The following is a 21,361-nucleotide window of genomic DNA, read 5'->3' on the forward strand; positions in this document are numbered from 1 at the left end:
GGGTTTATTTAGATTCCTGCCAGGGCCTCCGTAAAGACAGGGAGAGGTCGTGGGGGAGACCACGAAACACGCTGATCTGTTTGCCAGCGGGAAAGCAGGGACTATATCGAGATTTGAGTGAGCTTTTGCAGAATGGGAGGATTTCACAACACAAACTCGTTTCTATCCGGTTGAAATACAATCACTTCCTCCTCTCGGAGCTGGCTTCATGCTGTGTTGCAACAGATCTCTTGTTTTCGCGGGGGCCACCTGGATTCCCAAGCCCATCCTGACCTCATGGGGTCACCGCTCTGGCTCAGCGGTTGAGTAAGACCTAGCCAGGGTGACAGGGGCTTCTGAGCTGGAGGGGAGCCCAAGGAGAATAGGCCTGAATCTGAAGGGGCGTTTCAGGACCCATTCCAGGCACGGGAACCGTGTGGACAGACCTCCGTCCTGATGAGCAAAAATCAGAGGAACCAGTGATCCGAAAGGGGTCTACGAGTCGGAACAATGGTAAGAAAACTCGCTCACCTCGACGCGGCGCCTCCCCTGTGCCAGGCGCTATTTTAAGCACTTTGCAACTTTGAGCTGTCGAATCCTCACAGAAATTCCGTATAAAATCAGTGTTGCCGTCACGACTTCCTTAAAGGCACGGGGACCAGATGACTTGTCCCGGGTCACACGGCTACAAAGTGGCAGGGCTGTGATGAAACCCAAGCCTGGAATCAGAACGTGGGTGAGAGATTCTACCAATAACCGATGTTCTCTCTGGTTTAAAAAAGCAAATTTTTGGGGGGTGTAAAAATAAAAAAGCAGGTCTATGGTGTATAAGGACTGACAAGTTGAGCTATTTTTAATTTTTATTTATTTATTTACGTGCATTTATTTTGAGAGAGAGAGAGAGGGCGCGGGTGGGGGAGGGGCAGAGAGAGAGAGGGAGAGAGAGAATCCCAAGCAGGCTCCCTACTGTCCATGTAGAGCCCGACGTGGGGCTCGAACTCACGAGCTGTGCGATCGTGACCTGAGCTGAAACCAAGGGTCTCTTAACCGCCTGAGCCAGCCGGGCACCCCAGTTGAGCTATCTTTTAAAGCTTTTTTGGTGCTTCTAGCCGACCCGGCAATAGCGATTCATGTGTCCGCAGCAGACAGGTAGGGAGCAGTTCTGCCTCGGGCATGTCTGGGCCGTGATGCAAGGGGGCATCTGAGCGCTCGGCCCGCAAGGCCTCCTGCCCTCCAATCTCACTTCAGATATGCTTCCAGGACCCGATCTGAGACAGGAGGCAAAGTTCAAGTCAGTGTGGAATTTCCGCCTTTGAAATCCGGTTTCTAGGGGAACCTAGCCTGTCTGAGCCTTTCTCTGTGACCCAAGGTGGGCGTAGTAACAGTACCTCTCTTGTGGGGTTGTGGTCAGAATTAAGTGAGATAGTATGCAAAGGACACAAGCCCTGTGCCTCCACCCGAGCGCCCAGAGTACGTGCTCACCAAGGGTCGGCTACTGTCAACGTCACCAACTCACCAGAGGCACGGCCGGACGGGAAAGAGATCAGCCTGTTTAACTGGCTGAAAAAATACTCGGTGACAAGAGATGATTAGAATTAAAATGGCATCTGCCATCTGCAGGACTCCTGTCGTTTCAAGTCGTGTGACCGAGGACCGTTCGCTGACGGACCCGTTTTCGCTCAGAGCGTGGGGGTAGGGGATGGGAAGGGGTGCGATTTCTTTTCTCTTTCTTTTAAATTTATTTACGTATTTTGCGAGCGAACACAAGCGGGGGAGGGGCAGAGAGCGAGCATTCCGAGCAGGCTCGGCACCTTCCGGGCGGAACCCGACGCAGGGCTCGAGCTCACGAGCTGCGAGACCGTGACCTCAGCCGAAGTTGGACGCTGAACCCCCCAGGCGCCCCCGGGGTGTAATTTCTGAAAGAGGTAGGCTAATTGCACATTGACCCGGTTCTGTGTTTTCTCCGCCTGCAAGCATGAGGCATTTGACGTCCCGGTGACCACGGACCAATCAATACGTGTATTTTCTCTCTCTGGACGCACCGGGGCTTCCAGACAAGAGGGGGGCCCTGGCTGGGCTGGACCCACGGGTGTTTCACCCTAGCAATGGAGCTGACCCCGGCTGCTGAGTGTCATCGACCTGAGTATCACACACACATAAGTAAGGCTGGATACGGACAGGTAGCAAGTTGTCCGCATGGAACATAAAACAATGTACCACATGAACCGGGCACCCTGCTCAGTGCGGGACAGACCCCGCTACCCCTTGGGGGTGGGTATTACAGCCCCCCACTCCTGACCCGGACGCTGAGGTTCCAGGAAATGAGCCTCAGGCCTTTGGGCGCCTGGTGGCCGAGCTGGGATTTAAACCCAGAACTGCCTAACGACAGAGCCTCTCAAGTACTCTTTTTTTTCTCATTCATTTACCAAACATTTATGAGGCACCTGTTGTATGCAAGCAGCCTTTTAGGTACGGGATCACACTGCCAAAGAGGCGAGCAAGCCTCCGTCCAGCGGCTCCTGTGGCTGCCGCAAGAAATAACCCCAAACGTGGTGGCTTTCCAGAAATGTATTTTCTCACCGTTCTGGACTCCCAGAGCTTGACATCGAGGTATCAGTGAGGCTATTAGGCTCCTTCCGGGGGCCCCGGGGGAGAATCCATTCTTTTTTTCTTTCAGCTTCTGGTGGCTGTTGGCCTGCCTTGCCTGGTGGCCACATCACCCCGGTCTCTGCCTTCTTGGTCGCACTGTGTCCTCGTCTGTGTCTAACCTCCCTCTGCTTTTCCTTATAAGGACCCTTGTTCTTGTTTTAAGACCCACCCAGATTATCCAGGATGATCTCCTCATCCTAAGATTCTGAATTACATCCACAAAGACTTTTCTCCCCCACCACCCCCTAAGATACTGGTGAAAGATTCGGGGGGGGGGGATTCGGATGTGGATATATCCATTCAGTTTGATACAATCCTTAAATGCTTACGATCTAGTGAGGTTTTACGCTAAGCAGATCAATAAACAAGAAGGCGTTAAATTGTGTCAAGAGCCCTGATGAAAATAAGGCAGGAGTGGCAAGAGAGAGTTGGGGACCCGTCTAGGTTGATGGGACAGGAAAGATCCCTGTGAGTGGGCAGTTTTGAAAGGAGATCCAAAGGGCAAGAAGGAGCCAGCTGTCTCCTTTGGGGCGCAAATATTCTGGCCCATCTGCTTGCTTCTGTTTTTGTTTTGAGAGGGAGAGAGAGCGCACAAGTGGGAGAGAGAGGAAGAGAGAGAGAAAGAGAGAGAGAGAGAGGAAAATCTTAAGCAGGCTCCACACTCAGAACAGAGCCCGACTCAGGGCTCAATCCCATGAACCTGGGATCATGACCTGAGCCGAAACCAAGAGTCAGAGGCTCAACCGACTGAGCCCCCCAGGCACCCCTCCATCTGCTTACTTTTCTATACTTAACGAGTAACTGATGTTTTTGGATGAGTTGGGCATAGCAACCCTCCCCGCCGCCAGGAAAGTCAGGAGGAAGCATTTTCCTAAGTGCAGACAAAACAGTATCACAGTTCATGAGTAGCCTTAACAGAGCGCTTAGCTCTGTTATTGCCAGAAAGAAGGGCCATAGAACAACTGCCATAAATCCAAGCTCCTCATTTCTGGCTGACCTCCTCAGACCTTTTTAATGGCTTTACAGCTCATAACAGAACAGAAAACCACCTCATTCGGTTACATTTTGCAATGAACTTAACCCTCGGGGACCACTAGTAAGTTCCACTGCTCAAATTACGCATTCGATCGTTGCTCTGGTGATGGTTTTTTTAATACCTAAGGTGGGCATTTGGTTATTATCTATTTTCATATTTTTCCATCCCCAAATCTTGCAGTCACATGCTACGGCATATGGCTTGGAGGTACCGATTACCCTCTGGCCCATCTGTCACAGCAGATCCACACGTATCTCGGGAGGATCCCGACTGCCCTTGGAACTTGGGCTCCTCGCTGGGCCCAGGTCGGTGGCTTTGAATCCACTCACGTGTCTGGTTTGACCGTGACCTTCTTCAAGAGCCTTTTGTTTTTATCTCCAAGTTTAGCCAACAGCCAAGTCTGTTTCTCTGCGCTGAATGTCAACCCTGACGAGCTGCACTCCAGGCGCCTCCAGGAGTTTGGCCCTAAATGCGCTGCCACTCAGTGTCGATCAGAAGCTCTGCTAAGACAGCGGGAGGGGTGGAGGACTTCCCCAAGGGTGCACCTGCTCCCCATTCGCCTGGAACCTCAGCGCTGTCGATTTTCTCCTTAGATAAGACAAGCCGGCAGGCCTGTGTGCCGGGAACTGGGCAGTGCGGCCCACGGGGACATGACTGCACGTACTTGCTCTGGGACACAGTGCCGCTCATGCTGGGGAGCGCACGGAGTCACCGACGGGACCGTCTTCCAAGGTGGAGGACCCTGGTCCTTACCCACAAGGTGTCCTCTGAGCGGTAGGATGTGAGGGAGGAGGACCCCGGGGAATTGACGGGAACCCTATGGTCTTCCTGGGCCACAGGCTAGCATTCGCCCTGTAGACACGACTGATGGGTCTCCGAGCACAGCTAACTAACTCTGGGGTGGGCAGGTGTTCACAGAAGTGCTCTGAGAAGCTCTTCACTCTAAGCCCCATCTGTCCTATTGTCCCTTGGACTTGTTTTTCTCAACTATTTTACATTTATTTTATTGTATTGTGTTTTTAAAATTTTTTTCATTAAAAATTTTTTTTTAATATTTATTGATTTTTGAGAGAGGGAGAGAGAGAGAGAGGGCAAGTCGGGGAGGGGCAGAGAGAGAGGGGGCAGAGGGTCCGAAGCTGGTTCAGCTGTCAGCACGGAGCCTGATGTGGGGCTTGAACTCATGAACCACGAGTTCATGGCCTGAGCCAAGGTCAGACGCTTAACCGACTGAGCCACCCAGGTGTCCCTACGTTTATTTTAGGAGATAGATCATAACGATGTTTATGATCTATCTCATAAAATAATGGGACAGTTACAAAGGTAACTGATGGCCTTTCTATTCATAACGGTACAGGGGGCAGGGTGCTCTCCCCAAACACCTAACGTCCAGGACCTAAATCCCTGGAACCGGGGAATGTGACCTTGTTTGGAAATGGCATCTGTGCAGATGTAACACAGTCCAGGATTTTGAGAAGAGATGGTCTTGTATTATTCAGGTGAGCCCCAGATGCAGTGACAAGTGGCCTTCGAAGAGAGACACACGGGCGGAAGAGGAGGTGATGTGACCGTGGAGGCAGAGCTTGGGGTGATGTGGCCCCGAGTCCAAGAATGCTGGCAGCTACTCTTGTAGCAAAGGACTTGTGCCCCCCACCCCCCCAACCCCCACCTCCCCAGAGCCTCTGACACCTTGGTGTCAGATTCAGCCTCCAGAAGTGTGCAAGGAAACATTCGTCACCGCAGCCCTAGGAAACCAATGCAGTGACGGAATTCCCTTCTCAGAACTTGCTCAGGAAATGCGAAGACCCAATGGCTCAAAGACGTGGCTGCCAGCTTCTGAAGCATCTTCGGGGCGTTGTCTTGGGCTTGCAGCTGTTGCCGAACGTCTCGTAAAGTATCTCTGCCCAGGGGTCCAGGCCACGGAGCAAAAAAGTGTGTGGCGTTAAAATCCTTCCTTGATGGCAGGGGCGCCTGGGTGGCTCAGTCGGTTAAGTGTTCAGCTCTTGGTTTCAGCTCAGATCATGATCTCGTGGTCGGTGAGATCGAGCCCCATGTCAGGCTCTGCCCTGACAGGGTGGAGCCTGCTTGGGATTTTTTTTTTTTTATTTATTTTTGAAGGAGAGAGAGAGAGAGAGACAGAGCGTGAGCAGGGGAGGGGCAGAGAGCGAGGGAGACACAGAATCTGAAGCAGGCTCCAGGCTTCGAGCTGTCACTACAGAGCCCGACGTGGGGCTCGAACCCACGAACCCTGAGATCATGACCTGAGCTGAAGTCAGATACTTAACCGACTGAGCCACCCAAATGCCCCCTGCTTGGAATTTTCTCTCTCTCTCTCCCTCTGTCTCTCTGTCTGCCAACCCCCTTCCCCCCCGCCCCGCTCTCTCTCTGTCTCAAAATAAATAAATAAACATTAAAAATATTTTAAAGTCCATCCTTGATGGTATTTGATTTTCTGATAGCAAAAGACCTCAGTTTCTCATTCTTCTATTAGAATAACATAATGCTTATGATTATAATAAACACGGCACATAAATGTTTCCCTGTGTTGTTCTGACACCATCAAGTTTCACTGAGGGAGTTTCTGTCCATTTCAATGGAGACTCCTCTGAGAGGTGTGGCCTCTGATGGTCTCCGTACAAGGCAGTACTCGTAGTTTTTCCCCGGGGGTCCTGCATAGCATCCACTACAGACAGTTGAGGCCCCACCAGCCCAGGCTGTTGCCAAGGACGCTGCTTTATAACACAGCTTTATAACAATTTGTGCTTCAAAACACAGATTGACTGGATGTCTTTCCATGGGGACACTCAGGTCAACCTCTTACTGGCTGTAAACACCAATCTACGGTGAATGAATTACAGACTGTTTAAAAGAGCTTCAGGAAAGGGGCACCTGGGTGGCTCGGTCGGTTAAGTGTCTGACTCCGGCTTGGGTCGTGATCTCACGGTTCGTGGGTTCGAGCCCCGCGTCGGGCTCTGTGCTGACAGCTCAGAGCCTGGAGCCTGCTTCGGATTCTGTGACTCCCTCTTTCTGCCCCTTCCCCATTCACGCTCTGCCTCTGTCTCTCTCAGAAATAAATAAGCATAAAAAAATAATTAAAAAAAAAGCTTCGGGAAGTGAAAAGGACTCTCCATATTCATGCCATTACTAATATTAACAATTATTATCACAAATTCCCTATAGGTAAATAACAGATAACGGTCTTTGGAGATTTGCTTATGAAATAATAGGCGCTTAATACACCTGATAAGTGAAAACAAATTTTCATCGCTGTTCTAAATATTCTGGCGGTTCACAGGTTAAGGAAGTGTTTACAAATTTACAAAATGGGCTTTAAGCACCCTTGAAGGATGACGTTGTGTCCCTGGCCCATCAATCAGAGGACCTGTGGCCTTGGGGAGGAGGAGGACCATCCTAGGAGGGATGCAGGGAGACAGAGAGCCAGGTGTCGGCTTCTGGTCTGAAAAATGGTCTCCAGAAGAAGGGAGATCTTCAAGTCTACCCACAAACAGGTAGGTTAAAAAAAAACTAAACGAAGAGCTAATCACTTGGCCCTAAGGAAAGGATTGAGGCCATCTTGTCTGTGAACGAGGGAGTTTTTAAGGGCTTGAAAAGGGAGGCCCGGAGGCCTGGTGAAGCTGGGAGAACCACACGGGGGGGGGAGGGGACAGTTTCAGAGACAGCTTGGCTTTGCCGTGTGCCCCAGGGAGCTGAGGTGCAGGCAGGCCCGAGCCAGCAGATTAGCCCTAACTATCCCTGTCAGTTAGCCTCTGTATTATTAGTCTGCTCAGGCTGCCATAACAAAATACCACCCACCGGGTGTGGCTTACACAATAGAAATTTATTTCCCACGCTTCTGGAGCCTAGAAGTCCAAGATCAAGGTGTCACCGAGATGGTTTCTCCCAAGGCCTGTCTCCATGGCTTGCGGACAGCCGCCTTCTCCCTGCGTCCTCAGATGGCCTTCCCTCCGTACATAAGTGTCTCCCGGGGTCTCTCCCGCTTCTTTCAAGGACACTCGTCATAGGGGATTAAGGCCCCACCCTGGTGACCTCATTTAACCTTAATTATCTCTTTATAGGCCCAGTCTCCAAAAACAGTCACATTCTGAGGTGCGCTGCAGGTAAGAACTTGAACATATGGGTTTTGTGGGAACATGATTCAGTCCACAACTGCTTCACTTGAGTCTTAAAGGGCTCTATTAGATTTCTTTCTCACGGACACATGAGGCAGGCTGTTGCCACTTACAGCTGCTGGCTCACTGCCTGACAAGTGCCAGCAAAAGGGACTTCCTTGGAGCCTCTGCTCGGTCCTAAGTTATTAGACCACCTCCTCTCCAATGGCCAGGAGACCCAAATCTCCCCACGTGGGCTTTAATCTATTTTGGCCAACAGAAGGCAGCAGAAGCGACATTCAGCAGGTCCTGGCCAGGACCTCAAGGGGTGATGCCCACTTCCACTCTCTCTTGTAACCTTCCACCACTACATCATGCAGCCGGGATTAGCTCACTGCCATGTGGAACCACCGTCGTCATCTCCGTCAAGGCCCAGACAGGGGCCCCCCCCGGGAGGGGACACAGCCTAGCTCAGCAGAGTTTATGTGGCACCTGACCACAGATGTCTCATTGAGCCCAAGGAGGCCAGAAGAACCGCTCAGCTGAGCCCAGCCCAAATTGCAGACTTGCAGAATCGTGAGCCAGTAAACGGTTCTCGTTTTTAAGTCACGATATTTTGGTATGATTTGCTGTGCAGCAAAGCAGGAATAGTACACAAGGCCTAAAAGATGCTCTCATTCGCTCAAGTGGCCACAAGCATTGGCAAAGCCATGGTGGGGGTGTGTGGCCGTGCTCTCACTAGTGATAATAGCTGGGAGCGAGGGGGGTAAGGGAGGGCAGGGGGCTTGGGTTCTAGGCCCATCAGTTTTTGAGGAAAGAGGAAAAAACGTTTATTCCCATATAGTCCAAATCAGCGGCTTTCAAAAATTTTCTAGAAGTGGAACCTTCCTTACAAAAGAAACCTTGCACAGAATCCCAATGTATGAAATAAACCAAACTCGTCATTTATTATTATAAATCTAATTTATAGGCTAAAATATGTAGACTTATTTTTAAAAGCTAATCGATAAGAACAAGAAGGAAAATAGGATTATGAACTCAAGCATTCAAAAGTGGGGGGAATGACAGGTAGAAGTAGTCTTATTTCAGTACCTGATTAATTTCCGCACATCGTTTTGGTAGCACGGTACAAAAAATCGTGACAAACATACATAAGTAGTTGGGACGGGAGACGGTTTTTAATAGCTCACCTTGCAATCACAGAATACTCCTCAATTAAACAAAGATAGGAGGAGAAACCATCTGTCCACCTAAGTCACCTGCCGCAGGCTCTACAGGCTACCACGTGTGTATAACACAATCGGGTGTGAGTTTTCCCATGCAAGAACTTCAGAATTGTGTTAAAGTACACTCTTTCAAGATGAAAAATTAATCCGTCATTTGCAGAACTTGAGAAGTCTCTCCCAGAACCCTGGAAGCTCATGGAGCACATCTCAAAAATGCCTGTCCCATATTTTCGCTCTGATAGACCTTGAAGAAGAAATCTTGGTCAAAGATGTGCTGTGCCTGGAAAACAGAGCAGCAAAGAGCCTTCAGGGACCAGAGGTTCACTCTCTTCATTCCAAAGGAAGGGAGTCCTGAAGAAGGTAAGTGGTTTCCTCGGGACTGACACACAGGCATCTTGGCTCGAAGTGGAATCTCTTTTTGGGAGAAAGAGACATGAGCCCACGAATGAGCTGGGTCCACCTCGGTTTCTTCTTTGGGCTCCCGTGTAGAGAGTAACATTGATTTAAGCCCCAATAAATGAAGATGCCTGTCTTCTTGGGAGGATTTTAATGGTTGGTATAAAAAGCCCGCACATGTTAGGAATCTGTTGTGAATGAATTCGATTTTCAAGTCTCAATTAAAACTCCAGAACAGTAGCTAAAGGAGTCAGAAAGGGCCCTGCGCTTAAGCTGAGAAACTTTCCAGCATCACCGGTGACAGTTTCTCCAGGACCCTTGAAGTCTACACCCAGGTGCACCGCTCCTCCCCTCAATGAGCCACCTGGCCTGAGAATGCACAGTTTCCAATGACTCCACCTCCCTGACGTCAGGGATTGGTTGAGAGGTGGGCACGCCTCAAAGCTGGGCCAATCATAGCCCTCTACAGCCTGGCTGTTTTCTCGGACCTGGCCAATCAGCATCTCTGCTCATTATCTTTTTTTTTTTTTGGAAACCGGAGACACCCTTTTTCTCTCTGGTCCTTGAGCAGCTGGGACCCAAAGCCGCAGGAGGGGATTAAGACAGGCCCTCACTGGGTTTTGGTTACTTGAGTCTCTACATTTCCTTTTCCTACTTGCGTTACTTTGAGTTGGGTTTCTGTCACTTGAAACCAAAGTAGACTTTCCAAAAGCAGTAAACTATTTCTTAGGAAAATAAGCATATGCACAGAATGCAAATTTGTCATAACATTTAAGGGAAACATAGACCTCATCCCTTGAACTCAGTAGGGTCCAGGGACCGCCCCCCTCCCCCTTCCGTGGAAAAAAACCACAAAACCCTTTCAATGAAACAGTGGTTAATAAGGGGCTTGATTTGATGATGGAGTTGTGGCTGGTCTTTCTCTAGCGTCTCCAACTGTTCCGAGGGGTGCAGAATGCGTAAAAAATACAGCTACTGGCTGTGCATAATTCTTAACTCAGAGTGGAAAACATGGGCTGAGCTGTAAGTGCAGATAAATACACTATTCCTATAGAATTTGTAACTCTTCAGCCATGGGGAAAAATGAGTCAGAAATCCAAAACTCCCCTTTGGACTAATGAAACTGACACCCTGTGGGACACCTGAATTGGCCAGGAGAGACAATCTGTCCCTCCGCAGAGACTCCATTTTGGTTAGCAACATCAGAAATATTTCCCTACGACCCCCCCCCCCCCCCCCCAGAAATATTTCCCCACGATTCCACGACGACCCAGGTATTGATCGCAAGTTTGCTATCTGAGCTATGCCTGACTTCCCAGGGCCAGAGGCAGCTCTGATTTCCTTCTGCCAGCAGAGATCTTTTCTAACCCATCAACCTCTTCCAAGTTTTCTAAAATTCCATCTCTTCACAGGCCAGCTTTTTTTTTAATAGCCCAGCTTCTCAGTCCATGTGCCCCCGTGCCAAACTCCTTAAGTTTCTCTTTCACTCTCCGTATTTTGCTGAGTCTTATTACAGGTTCTTGGCTTAGGAACCACAGTCCTCCACTATTTTCTATTCCCTGTGGCTTTCCAGATGGAACTGGTCTGTTCCTCGGGGATCCAATAAATCAGACCCTTTTCTGATTCTTAACTTTGCGTTGTGCCCAAGCCCGGTTCTGCTGGCCGCCCCCAGTTCTTCCCCTTCAGAGTCCCGGATGCCCGAGTCTCCACAGCACTCAGACCCAGTCTGTCCTGATTTCACATTGCAGCCATAGGACATTCTGCCAAGTGACAGGGCACCAGAAGGGCTAAGCCCTTTTTGTTTTCTCCTTGCTATGGTTTTCATCAGGCATGTATGTGTGTGCCTGCCTCTGACAACAGGTTCGCAGATGCTCTTTGGCCTAGAGACTTCTGTTCCCCTAAAGCGGCAGCTGTTGAGAATGGTATATCCCCCACTCGGCTTGCGGCCACAGGCAGGCCGACTTCAGCAGAATCCACAGGCTCTCGTCGGCCTCAGCTTAATGAATAATCACAAGAAAAACACGGGTCAGCACTTGCCAAGGGGCAGCTCGGGGATTGCGTTGGCTCACTCAGGGTCTCCGTGCTTCCCACTTTCTTTAAGCAAGACTTCTTGGCCGCTCTTCCTCAGAAAGTACTGGAAGCGGAGGAAATTCCCTCTTCCTGGCATATGACACCCTCTCAACTTTCCTTCGGGTTTTTTTTTTTTTTTAATTGATTTCATTTAGGCTATTGCAATAAAGAGAACACCCACCTCAGCTCCAAATTTCAGAAAGTCTCAGTAGGGTGGCTTTGTCTTAGACCTTTACAGGGAAGAGCTAAAGCGACAGGTGGGGTGATTTTACAGTTGGGATTCTTTCAGTGTGAGGCTTTCTTCATAGGAGACAGCAGACCATTTGCTCACAGGCCCCAAATCCTGATGTTGTCTGTTTCCCAGGACGCGTTCTCCAGATAATTGACTCTGGCTGTCCCCGCCCCCTCCCAGCCCCACGGGAAACCATGAAACAGATGTGGTGGCGTGACCACGTGCAAGCCGGGGGCTTTTCGTGCCAGAAGCAAGTGGCTCTTCATTCCCCCAGGAAGCTCCTAGCAGCTGCCATGAAGCCGGACGGGGCTCAGTCACAAAAAGTAATATGGTCTTATATGCAGAGGAGGGGTATAGTCAGAGAGGGGCCAGAGTGGGTGGAGGCAGTCAGAAAAGCCTTTCCGGGAGAGGGAAAGCGAGGGCCTGTGGACTTCAAAAGACGCACAGTGGTGCAGCTGATGGTTAGGGCGTGCATCCTGGAGCCAGACGCTCTGGGTACGAAGCCTGCCTGTGGTTTGCTGGCTGCCTGACTTTGGAAGACAAGTGATATAACCTTCTCGTCCTCAGTTTCCTCTATAGAGGGAAATCAACGGCAGTACCAGATTTGTTTGCTATTGCTATTTGTTGGCTATTACACACCCAGGGGCTTAGAGCAACACCCATCGGTTCAGTCACCGAGTTCTGTGCCTGAAGTCCAGCCTGGCCGTACCCGTGTTCTCTGCACAGCCTCTGCAAGGCTGACGTTAAGCTGTCCCCCAGGCTGAGCTCTCGTCTGGCGACTCTGGGGAGAAATCTGCTTCTGAGCTCGTTTTCGCCCCTGGCAGAATTTGCTTCCTTGTGGTGGCGGGACTGATGTCCCTGTTTCCCTGCTGGCTGTCGCCTGCGGGCCAATCTTAAGTCCTCAGTGTCCCTCGCCAGGTGGCCCCCTCCATCTTCAAAACAGCAGTGGCCCCTCAGATCCCTATCATACTTTGGATCTCTGATTCCCTTTTCTTTGGTCAGCCGGAGAAAACTCCCTGCTTTTAAAGGGCTCCTGCGATTAGGTCAGGTGCACCGGGATAATCTGTCTATCCCAAGGTCAACTCATCCGGGACCTTAATTACATCTGTACAATTCCTCGACACCAGCACCTAGATTAACATTTGGTAGAATAATGAGGAGAGGGCGTGTTTGCACCAGGGCTGGGAATCTAATGGGGCCACCTTGGAATTCTGCCTACTGAACATGCCTACTTCTTTTCTTCTTCTTCTTCTTTTTTTTAATGTTTTTATTTATTTTTGAGACACAGAGAGACAGAGCATGAGCAGGGGAGGGGCAGAGAGGGAGGGAGACACAGAATCCGAAGCAGGCTCCAGGCTCTGAGCTGTCAGCACAGAGACTGATGTGGGGCTTGAACTCAGGGACCGTGAGATCATGACCTGAGCCGAAGTCGGACGCTCAGCCGACTGAGCCACCCAGGCGCCTCCAAGCACATGCCTACTTCTAAGGAAACCGTGAGGCCTAAGTTAGCACGTGTACGGGGAGTCCCTGGGCCAGGCCAAGTATGTTTCATGTTTCGGGAAGAGGGATTTGCATGCAGTTAACCAGTTGAGTTCCCAGGATTGATGAGAACTTCGTGCGGTGAAAGGAGAGTGTTGGGGACTGGGAACAATGGAATAGCTGACAAACAGCCTCTAGTCCTTGGCCAAAGGACTTCATTTTGATATAACTGGACACAGAAAGTGCCTGTCCTCCTTGACTGGACACCACTGAGAGCCTCCCTGATTTGGGTCTTTGCTGCAGAAACGGCAGCGAAGACTGGGTTCTGGAACGAGGGAGAAGGGACCCGAAGATGGCCCTGGGTTAGTCCTCTCAGACGCCATCTGTTTGGAGGATGTGACTCTGAGGAGAGTGGAGAGGTTTCCCCCGGCTACAAGTCCAGGGATGCGGAAACCGATATAAATCAACAGCCCTTCCCAAACCAGTCAAGCAAAGCTCTAATTGGAAAAGAGAAATGGCAGTCACACACAGGTCGGGTTGAGGCCCATTTTCAAACCAAAGGAGGTCATTTCCTTTCTTGGCCTGGCATCGCTGGCGGAAGAATCGGTCAGGGGGCCAAGGCCCGGTTGACTCTGGGAGAAAAGCAAATGGTCGCCCTCCAGGAGTAAGAACCTGGACTTTTATCTGCCTTTGCGAGTTGCACTGCCTGCTCCCAATCAATCCCAATGGTCTGGGGCCAGCACGAGATAAGCAGGAAAGAGAAAAAGAGGTACAGGCCTGGGGGGCTGGACGGGGTGAGAATAAAGAGATTGTATTTTTCATTCCATAGATGCCACGGTGGGAAGAAGCTTTGCCTTCAAAACCTCTTAGAACAGACAGTTCTCATTTCCAGATGACTTCTTCATCTTTCCTGGCTCCTTCTCTCCCCCCCTCCCCTCCCCACTCTCCTCTATCTGCCTCGGCTGCTGGGTCTTCTCAAAGCTTCCCCCAGAAAAACTTGAGCCAAGTTACTCCCCTTAAACAACTGTCAGGTTTGAAAAGCTGCCCAGTGTCTTCGCTGTGATTTTCGAAGAGAAACACAGGGCTAGGCTTTCGGCGACAGCAAGTAGGTAGGAGGAGACGGAGAACACAGATACACACGCACGCTGCTCAGAAATGCTGAAGCTGTAATTGTGGGGAGACACAACCTTCCGGATACCTGAGGAAATGTCACAAAGAAAGAAAAGCAGGGAGTGGGGAGCTTGCGTTTATGTGTTAGCTGCAGGAGTCTGGGCATGGGGAAGGGGGGTGAGGGGTGAGAGGTGAGGGGGGTGGTGGGGCATGACCCTGTTTGGCCTTGCCTGTCAAGACCAGAGAGTTACAGAGGAGCCAACAGAAGATATGTGAGCAAAAGGCCCGGCCACTTCTGACACGTCAGAGGACAGGTCTTGTCTGGCTTGGGTAGCTTGTGGGCAGAGAAGCAGCCCAGCCCACAAACCCAGAAAGCCCAGCCTCCGAGGCAAGGATAGCAGCAGGGTGAACAGTTACCTGTGCGCCAGGGAAGCCCCGCCTTCCATCTGTAAGCCCCGCCTTCCATCTGTAAGCCCCGCCTTCCATCCATTACTTTGAAAGGAAAAGGCTTCCTGCGGCTGGCTGGTTTAGGGCCTGAAGTAGTGAAGACTATACTCCCCGGGCTCTTTGTTCTGTCCTTTTCACTATTCAAGACAGGTGCCAAATGTGTCATCATGCCTGCTAGGGCCTGGCGTTGGCTCGCTGGCTGTGAGCAGTGACCGACGACCTGACAGGAACATTTTCCCTGATTGCATTTTTCACTTGGATTGTGCCACACTTACTTACATTTTGAGGGAGAAAGGAGTGGGTTGGGGAGGTCTGCAGAAAGCCTGAGGGCCCCATAGCACGAGACTGTCCACCCGACACGCGATATATCTTTTGCATTTCAACTTAACCGAATACTGACACCCGATGAACAAATACTGATCAGAAACCTGAGACGTTCAAAACGACGTATAAGCCCCATCTTCCACTGAAATCGAAAAGGAATGTGCTGGGGGAAGAAGACGGGGCATTATCTACCTTTTATTGGTAGTGAGCTCACAGTTGTAGAAAGATACCTTCCGACTTCACATCATTACACACACATGGAGGGCTAGTCCGTGCAAGAGATAAGCCATTAGCAAGGTCATTCACTATTTCTTCCTTTGCTGTCTGTTCTAATTATCTGTCTGCACCGAACTCTGGAGCCTTCCTTGGCCCTGCACATTGGAAAAGGCATGCGGGCTTCATATTCATCAGGGCACTCTCTCGCTTTAGGTAATGGGGGACTGTCTCTCACAACAGAACAAGGCGCGTGATTCAAATTCACACTGGCTAAGGAGTCTTCAGGTTCCGTTTTTAACCCTGCCATGAGTGACAATGCACACGCGTATTAATATCATCGCGTTGGCATTTACCATACAGTTCGGGTGAAGGTAGGTACCGAGATCCACTTTCGGTACTCGAGAGTGCAGGTTACTCACCCATTTCAGCCACAAACCTCACTTGAGAGCTCAAGGATTAAAAGGGAGAGGGAAATAAATATCACAAGGGTCACATGCCCACCAACCCCACCAAACTACCCTGTTCCCTCCGAATACAGCAAGGTCGCCAGCCCTCATTGGTCGATCCGCCGTTAAATGACCCAAACCATTTCTGGCCAGTAAATGCGTCTTTGTGACACACAAGGGTGTAGAAATCAAGCTCCAAATCGATTGCCGGACAGATTGGTGAGGAAGATTTTTGCTTTTCTGCCCAAGCATTCCCCTAGGCTTTCCCTTCAGGACCAAAGTAACATGAAGAACCTGAAGGCGGCAAAAATGTGCACACTGTGGGGCTACGTTTGCCAAAGAGCCAGTGACTTTGGTCAAAGTCCCCTCACTTCTCAAATCTTCAACAGATGTGCGGACAATTTTCTAAGGGCAAAATTTCCTCGTCCATCGATCCGGCCGCCCACGTTACGGACAAAATAAAGGTAATGCTGAAAATGACAGTGTCTGAGGAGCCATCTCCAAGTGCCTTTTTATTACGCACAATTAGCCATGAAATGGAGAACGACTTCCTTTCTAATATGAAATCGTCAGCCATGGAGTTGCAGTTGAAATTCACCACAGTGATTTCAGCCAACAGCTCTCCATTTTGTGTCTTTTTTACTTTCTGAAAGCCCTCTCTCGGTCCGAGCACCACAGAATAACGAGCAAACAGTTAAACTGGGCTTGCACTGCGTTTCCACGGCGATTTATGGTCTACCCATCCTCCACAGGGACTCTGAAACCATCCGATGACATCTCATTTTGAAATCTCTTGCATTAAGGAAAGGGATGGGTGTGGTACATAAGTGAACTCTGGATGTGAGTGATATTTAGACAAGTCTGTACTTCAAAACAGAGCTCTAACTCATTTAACGTCCTCGGTCATTACCTGGGGATCTCAGTATCCACCACTCAGCCTTCTCCAAACCACCCCCCCCACCCCCCACATCCCCCGCACCTTTTTACAAATATATCCTTCTAAATTTAAACCTAAATATGTTTGTTTTTTTTTCCCCCCTCTGCATTTTGCTTTGGATCTTAAAAATTCCCAGGTAGATCTTTATCTCCGTGCATGAAAGCTTCAAGCCTGGAACCAAGTCTGCCCAAATCACCACAACACTAAAACCACCTTCAGGTTCTAGCACTCACCAGAGGGACAAGACACGTTTTAAACAGAACCGATCAGGGCACCAACCACTTAGCTTTCTGCCCCAGCTGACCTCTTGTGATCTCTGACCTGGGCATTGGAGTAAGTTAAGAGAATGAGCTGGGTTTTCAGGGAGTAGCATTGCTTTCTGGAAGGCACCCAGGTCTAAAGCTAAGTGCGGAATTCGAACCCGCTCTGGAGTTGGCTCTGTCTGGGAACCTATTCTGGATCGCCCAACTCCAGCGGCGGCTTCTCACATCGGGGCGAGGATTGAAGGAGGCGGGTAGCCGGCCAGGGAACACAAGTGGGGCTGAGGAGTGAACCAGGAGCCCAAGGGGAGGGGCTCGGAGCATTTCCTGGCCGGGCTGCAGCACAGAAACTTTTCCTCCCGCTGAGATGCGCTCGGGGCTGAGCTCTGCCGCCCGCAACGGCTGGTGGGGTCCGGGCAGGGCACACCCGCCGCGCCCGGGCGGAGCCGGAGCGCTGGGCGAAGCCGCGGCGGGCCGGGGCGGGGGGCGCGGCGGGGCCGGGCAGTGCGCGCGGCGGGCGCCTCGCGCCCGGGGTCCTCACCTGTTCCAGCGGGCCACCTTCCTCCGGTAGTACCGCAGCGCCTCCTGGCTGGCCAGGAGCGAGTCCTCCGGCCCGAGGAGCGGCGGCTCCTCCGGGACGCGGTACAGCGGGTGGGCGTAGAGGGCCTGCAGTTTGGAGCCGCGGCCGCCGCGCCGCTCGGGCCCGGGCCCGGCTCGGGAAAAGTTGCGCGCGGCCGCGCGGGGGGCCGGGGAGGCGGCGGCGGGGGCCGGGCCCGGCGAGGCGGCGCGGCGGGCGCACGGGCAGCCCCGCGGGTGCTCCCGGGGCCGCAGCTGGCGCCGCACCTGGGGCCAGAGGTGGAAGTAGAGGTCGGCGGAGAGCAGCGCGCCCAGCAGCAGCAGGGTCAGCAGGCGGTCCCGGCGCAGCGCGGGCATGGCCCCGCCGGGGCGCGCGGGCGTCTCCGGGGACCCGGGCGGGCGCTGGGCGCCGAGGGCCGGCCGGGGTCGATGGGGCCGGGGTGCTCACCGCGCGGGATCGCACCCCTCCCCCTCCCCCTCCTTGAGGGGTGTCGCCCCTGAACTTGGGGACCGGCGGCGCGGGGGCTCGCGGTGTTGCCGGGCGTCTCTTCTCCGCGTGGACTGGAGACCCGGGGATGGTGCCTCTGGGCCCCTGCTTCCGGCACCTTCTCTCCCCGCGCCGCCGGCCCGGGAGCCCGCGGCAGGGAAGGGCCGGGGGCGCGGGTGCCTGCTTTTCCCCGCGGGCGGACGGGCGGCGGGGCCGGGGGGCGACGGCGAGCGGGAGCGCGGGGAGCGGGCGGCGGCGCTCGCCTCCGGGCGGAGGAAGGCGGCTGCGGGGCCTGGGGCGTCTCTCCAGAGGATGCTGTCGCCTGGCGGCTGCTGCGACTGCTCCCGCGGCTCCTTCTGCGGGCGGCGGGGACGCCCGTGCCCCCGGCTGCTCTGGGCGAGCTCGTCTGCGCGCCCGACTCCTAGAGGCAGAGGTGACGCCGGGCCTCCCCCGCCTGGCCGGGCGCCCGCCCCTCCGCCCACTCGCAGCTGGCACCTGCCTCTGCCGCAAGCTCGCCAGCCAACTCCCGATGCCTCTGCCGGCTCTGCCCTTGCACCTTGTCACCCAACCCGCTGGGCGCGCCCATCCCCCTCGCCCCAGGCCTCCCACTTTCCCTGCTCCGGACTCAGTCCGGGCACTTTGGGGAGTCAGGGTGCGTGTGTGTGTGTGTGTGTGCGTGCGCGCGCAACCTTTTATTTTCATTTTTAGAAAAAAGACAATCCCCCGAAAGTCTTTCTCTTGTAAGATTTACCAGATGGGTGTGTGTGTGTGTGTGTGTGTGTGTGTGTGTGTGCGCGCGCGCGCGTGTGTGTGCATTGTCTTTTCCCTCTTTGTATCTTCCCACCCGGCACATCCTAGGTCCATAACAACTACGTGCCCGGGTGCCTGGCACTTAGTAGGCACTCAGGAAATACCCAGTCAATGAAATAAAAAAGTTGGTCCTTTAAAAATAAGGCGCCACGTTTACCTAGAATCTTGGTGATTTCCTGTTTGGATGGAGTTTGATTGCAACTGTGCTTGTCCTTTACAAGGAGGAAATTTCTCCCGCACTCAAAGAGGGAGGGGCCGCCCGCTGACCCTCCTCTGAACTTTTGCATTTAGCTCGGTGTGAAAGTAGTCCACCCAAATGAATCACTGGAGGGCACATGGTACGTTTCCTCCTGATGGCTCGTGAAGTAATTCATGCTCCCCCCACCTCATTTTCCTTTTGGGGAAGAGGGAGGGGGAGGGGGCGGGCCAGGCCTGAACTTCTGGCTCCTCTATTTGATGACCTGGGGCGCGCTTGGGGGGACTGGCAAGTTCTGATCAGGGAGGCGGCCCCACCCTGCTGAATGTTCAAGAAAATACATCTTTGCCGTGCGTTGCCTGCCCAGACAGCAAAGATTCCCATGTATGTTCATCTTACTCTTTAACCCTCTCCTTCCCTTGCTGGAGTTAGGAATCCTCAGACACCCTTTGGCTTGTGGGTTCAGATCAGCCTTCTTTCCCCTGTGGTTCAGTGGGGCGCGGGGAAGGGGGGAGGTTCTTGTGTTCTTCGCCATCCCCTCATCTGTCACTGAAAGATAATAATAGGACCTACCCCATAGGGTTGTTGTGTGCTTGGAACAGCCCCCAGCACGTGGTAAATAAGTGGGAAATCTTTGTTTGCTAGAAACAGTTAGGACTTCTTGGCTCCTGTAGCACACTGGGTTAAGTTAGATACGATTTATGAGTGGGACAAAAGACATAAAGTGTGAAAAAGCAGGCCAGACAGGGACCACTTTCAGGAGCACATCATGGCCTCAAAGCCCAGTCCTGGTGAGAAATCCCAAGATGATGCTGTGGGCTCCTGCTTCACTCTGCTGCTGGTCTATGGTGGTGGTTATTTGTAAGCCTTGTTGAATGATCTCCATCTTTTTATTTGGAATCAACTTTCAACTGGTCCCCAATTTCTGAGAAACTTTGCAACTTCTTTTTCTCTTTTTTAATGTTTATTTATTTTTAAGAGAGAGAGAGCGAGAGCGAGAGCCGGAGCGTAAGCAGGGGAGGGGCAGAGAGAGGGAGACGCAGAATCTGAAGGAGGCTCCAGGCTCTGAGCTGTCAGCACAGAGCCTGACGCGGGGCTTGAACTCACCAACTGCGAGATTATGACGTGAGCCGAAGTTGGAGGCTTAACTGACTGAGCCAGCCAGGAGCCCCCCGATTTGGCAACTTCTGATGTGTCTGGTTAGGCATCATGGCGAGGGGATGGAGAAACCAGGCACACATGTGGCAGGGCTGCTTTGCATTTTTCTGGGCTGGCAAAGGATATGGACACGAAGCCATCACAGTCTTACGACTCCAGTGCTCCTCTGCTCATGTGGCCATGCTTCCTTAGCACTCGCTTGTCTGGCCTCAGTGCAGGGAACAATATTTTTAACTTGATTAGAGATTATCTAAGTACATTTCCCCTGCCCTATAAAGGTCAAGGGCAAAACTGTATGTGGAAGTCAGATGTTAGGTGTGCATGAGGTCCGGGTGGGGGAGGTGAAATCCTAGGGGCAGGATGCCACTGTCCTCAGTGTCTTTTCCCCGCTCTCAGCAATGGGCCTGGCCCTTCTGTTCCTGCTCTGACTCTCCACATCTTGGCCCCTGGCTTCCTCACCCACATTTCTTCAGTTCACACCCAGATTATCCCCAACCGCTGTTTGCCAGAGACATTGTTTCAAGCCTCTCACTGTAAATCCAGCCCCACCCTTCCGTTCCCACTGCTCTCGACTGCATCCAGGGTCCCAACTTTTCTTGCTTAGACTCTTGTAAATAGGCTCCTCGGCTGGTCTCTCAGCTTCCGACATGGTCCCATTTCAGTGCCCACCTGTGTTATGATGTAACCAAAACTCTTGCCAGGGTGAGCTTTCTAGCATGCAGATACAGCGATGATGTCCCCCTGTTGAAAAGCCTCCATGGCTTTGTGTCTGGCTTAGGCTACGCGTCGTGACGTGGCCCTTCATGTTTCGGCTCCTGTTTCCCCTTCCTGCCTCGTCTCCCACCTCTCCTTTAGATGCCGTTCAGGTTTCAGCCCATAATACTTTCTGCAATTCCCCGAGTGCTTCATGCACTCGTGGACATGCCTTTATTCAAAAACTCTTTTGCATTTCCCTACCCGGAGAATTGTCTGTCCAAGCTTTGGCCTCCTGTCCCACGTTCCCTGATGCTTTTCCTCATGCCCATTAAGCTCAATATCATGTACTCTCAGGTACCCTTCTAGCTCTTTCCATACACTCCTATTAAAGCGTTGACCAGGCTGTGTTTTGTTGTTTGCATGTGTGAGAGGTTGAACTATGCACCCCCCCCTTGCCAATTTATATGTTGAAATCCTAACCCTTAATACGTCAGAATGTGATCTTATTTGGAAATAGGGTCATTG

The 21,361-nt window shown here is 52.1% G+C and overlaps 2 protein-coding genes across 5 annotated transcripts in view; one reads left to right on the forward strand and one right to left on the reverse strand.

Annotated features, from left to right (window-relative positions):
- FAM20A (FAM20A golgi associated secretory pathway pseudokinase) overlaps positions 1 to 18,959 on the reverse strand; it is a 51,878-nt gene extending 32,919 nt beyond the window's left edge. Inside the window, exon 1 of one of the 3 annotated variants that reach the window (XM_047831778.1) lies at positions 18,944 to 18,959. Coding sequence is in view for 1 of the 3 variants with exons in the window: in XM_047831776.1 (XP_047687732.1) it covers positions 17,455 to 17,846 (392 nt within the window). In the remaining 2 variants the exon portion in view is untranslated. Of the gene's footprint in view, positions 1 to 510; positions 684 to 17,454; positions 18,579 to 18,943 lie in introns of those variants that run through there. The other 2 variants (XM_047831776.1, XM_047831777.1) reach the window with 2 other exon arrangements.
- LOC125151193 (uncharacterized) lies at positions 210 to 12,884 on the forward strand. 2 transcript variants are annotated; one of them, XM_047831783.1, is made up of 5 exons: positions 210 to 492; positions 6,842 to 7,170; positions 7,738 to 7,768; positions 9,239 to 9,356; positions 11,827 to 12,884. In XM_047831783.1, exons 2-5 carry the CDS (start codon positions 7,082 to 7,084, stop codon positions 12,222 to 12,224), a joined length of 636 nt encoding a protein of 211 aa, XP_047687739.1. In that variant the 5' UTR covers positions 210 to 492; positions 6,842 to 7,081; the 3' UTR covers positions 12,225 to 12,884. The 2 variants fall into 2 exon arrangements, with proteins under 2 accessions (XP_047687739.1, XP_047687738.1); XM_047831782.1 differs by lacking the exon at positions 210 to 492 and having other exon boundaries at positions 6,773 to 7,170.
- Positions 18,960 to 21,361: the final 2,402 nt, after the last annotated feature.

The sequence above is a fragment of the Prionailurus viverrinus genome, chromosome E1, assembly GCF_022837055.1.
Source record: "Prionailurus viverrinus isolate Anna chromosome E1, UM_Priviv_1.0, whole genome shotgun sequence".
NCBI lineage: Eukaryota > Metazoa > Chordata > Mammalia > Carnivora > Felidae > Prionailurus > Prionailurus viverrinus.

Excerpts from the sequence above, each read along its gene's own strand:
- LOC125151193 (XM_047831783.1), top strand. The coding sequence starts at position 7,082 with ATGCAGGGAGACAGAGAGCCAGGTGTCGGCTTCTGGTCTGAAAAATGG. Across the intron at positions 7,171-7,737 it reads TCAAGTCTACCCACAAACAG|GCCCAGTCTCCAAAAACAGT; the intron begins GTAGGTTAAAAA and ends ATCTCTTTATAG. Across the intron at positions 9,357-11,826 it reads GGAAGGGAGTCCTGAAGAAG|GACGCGTTCTCCAGATAATT; the intron begins GTAAGTGGTTTC and ends TCTGTTTCCCAG.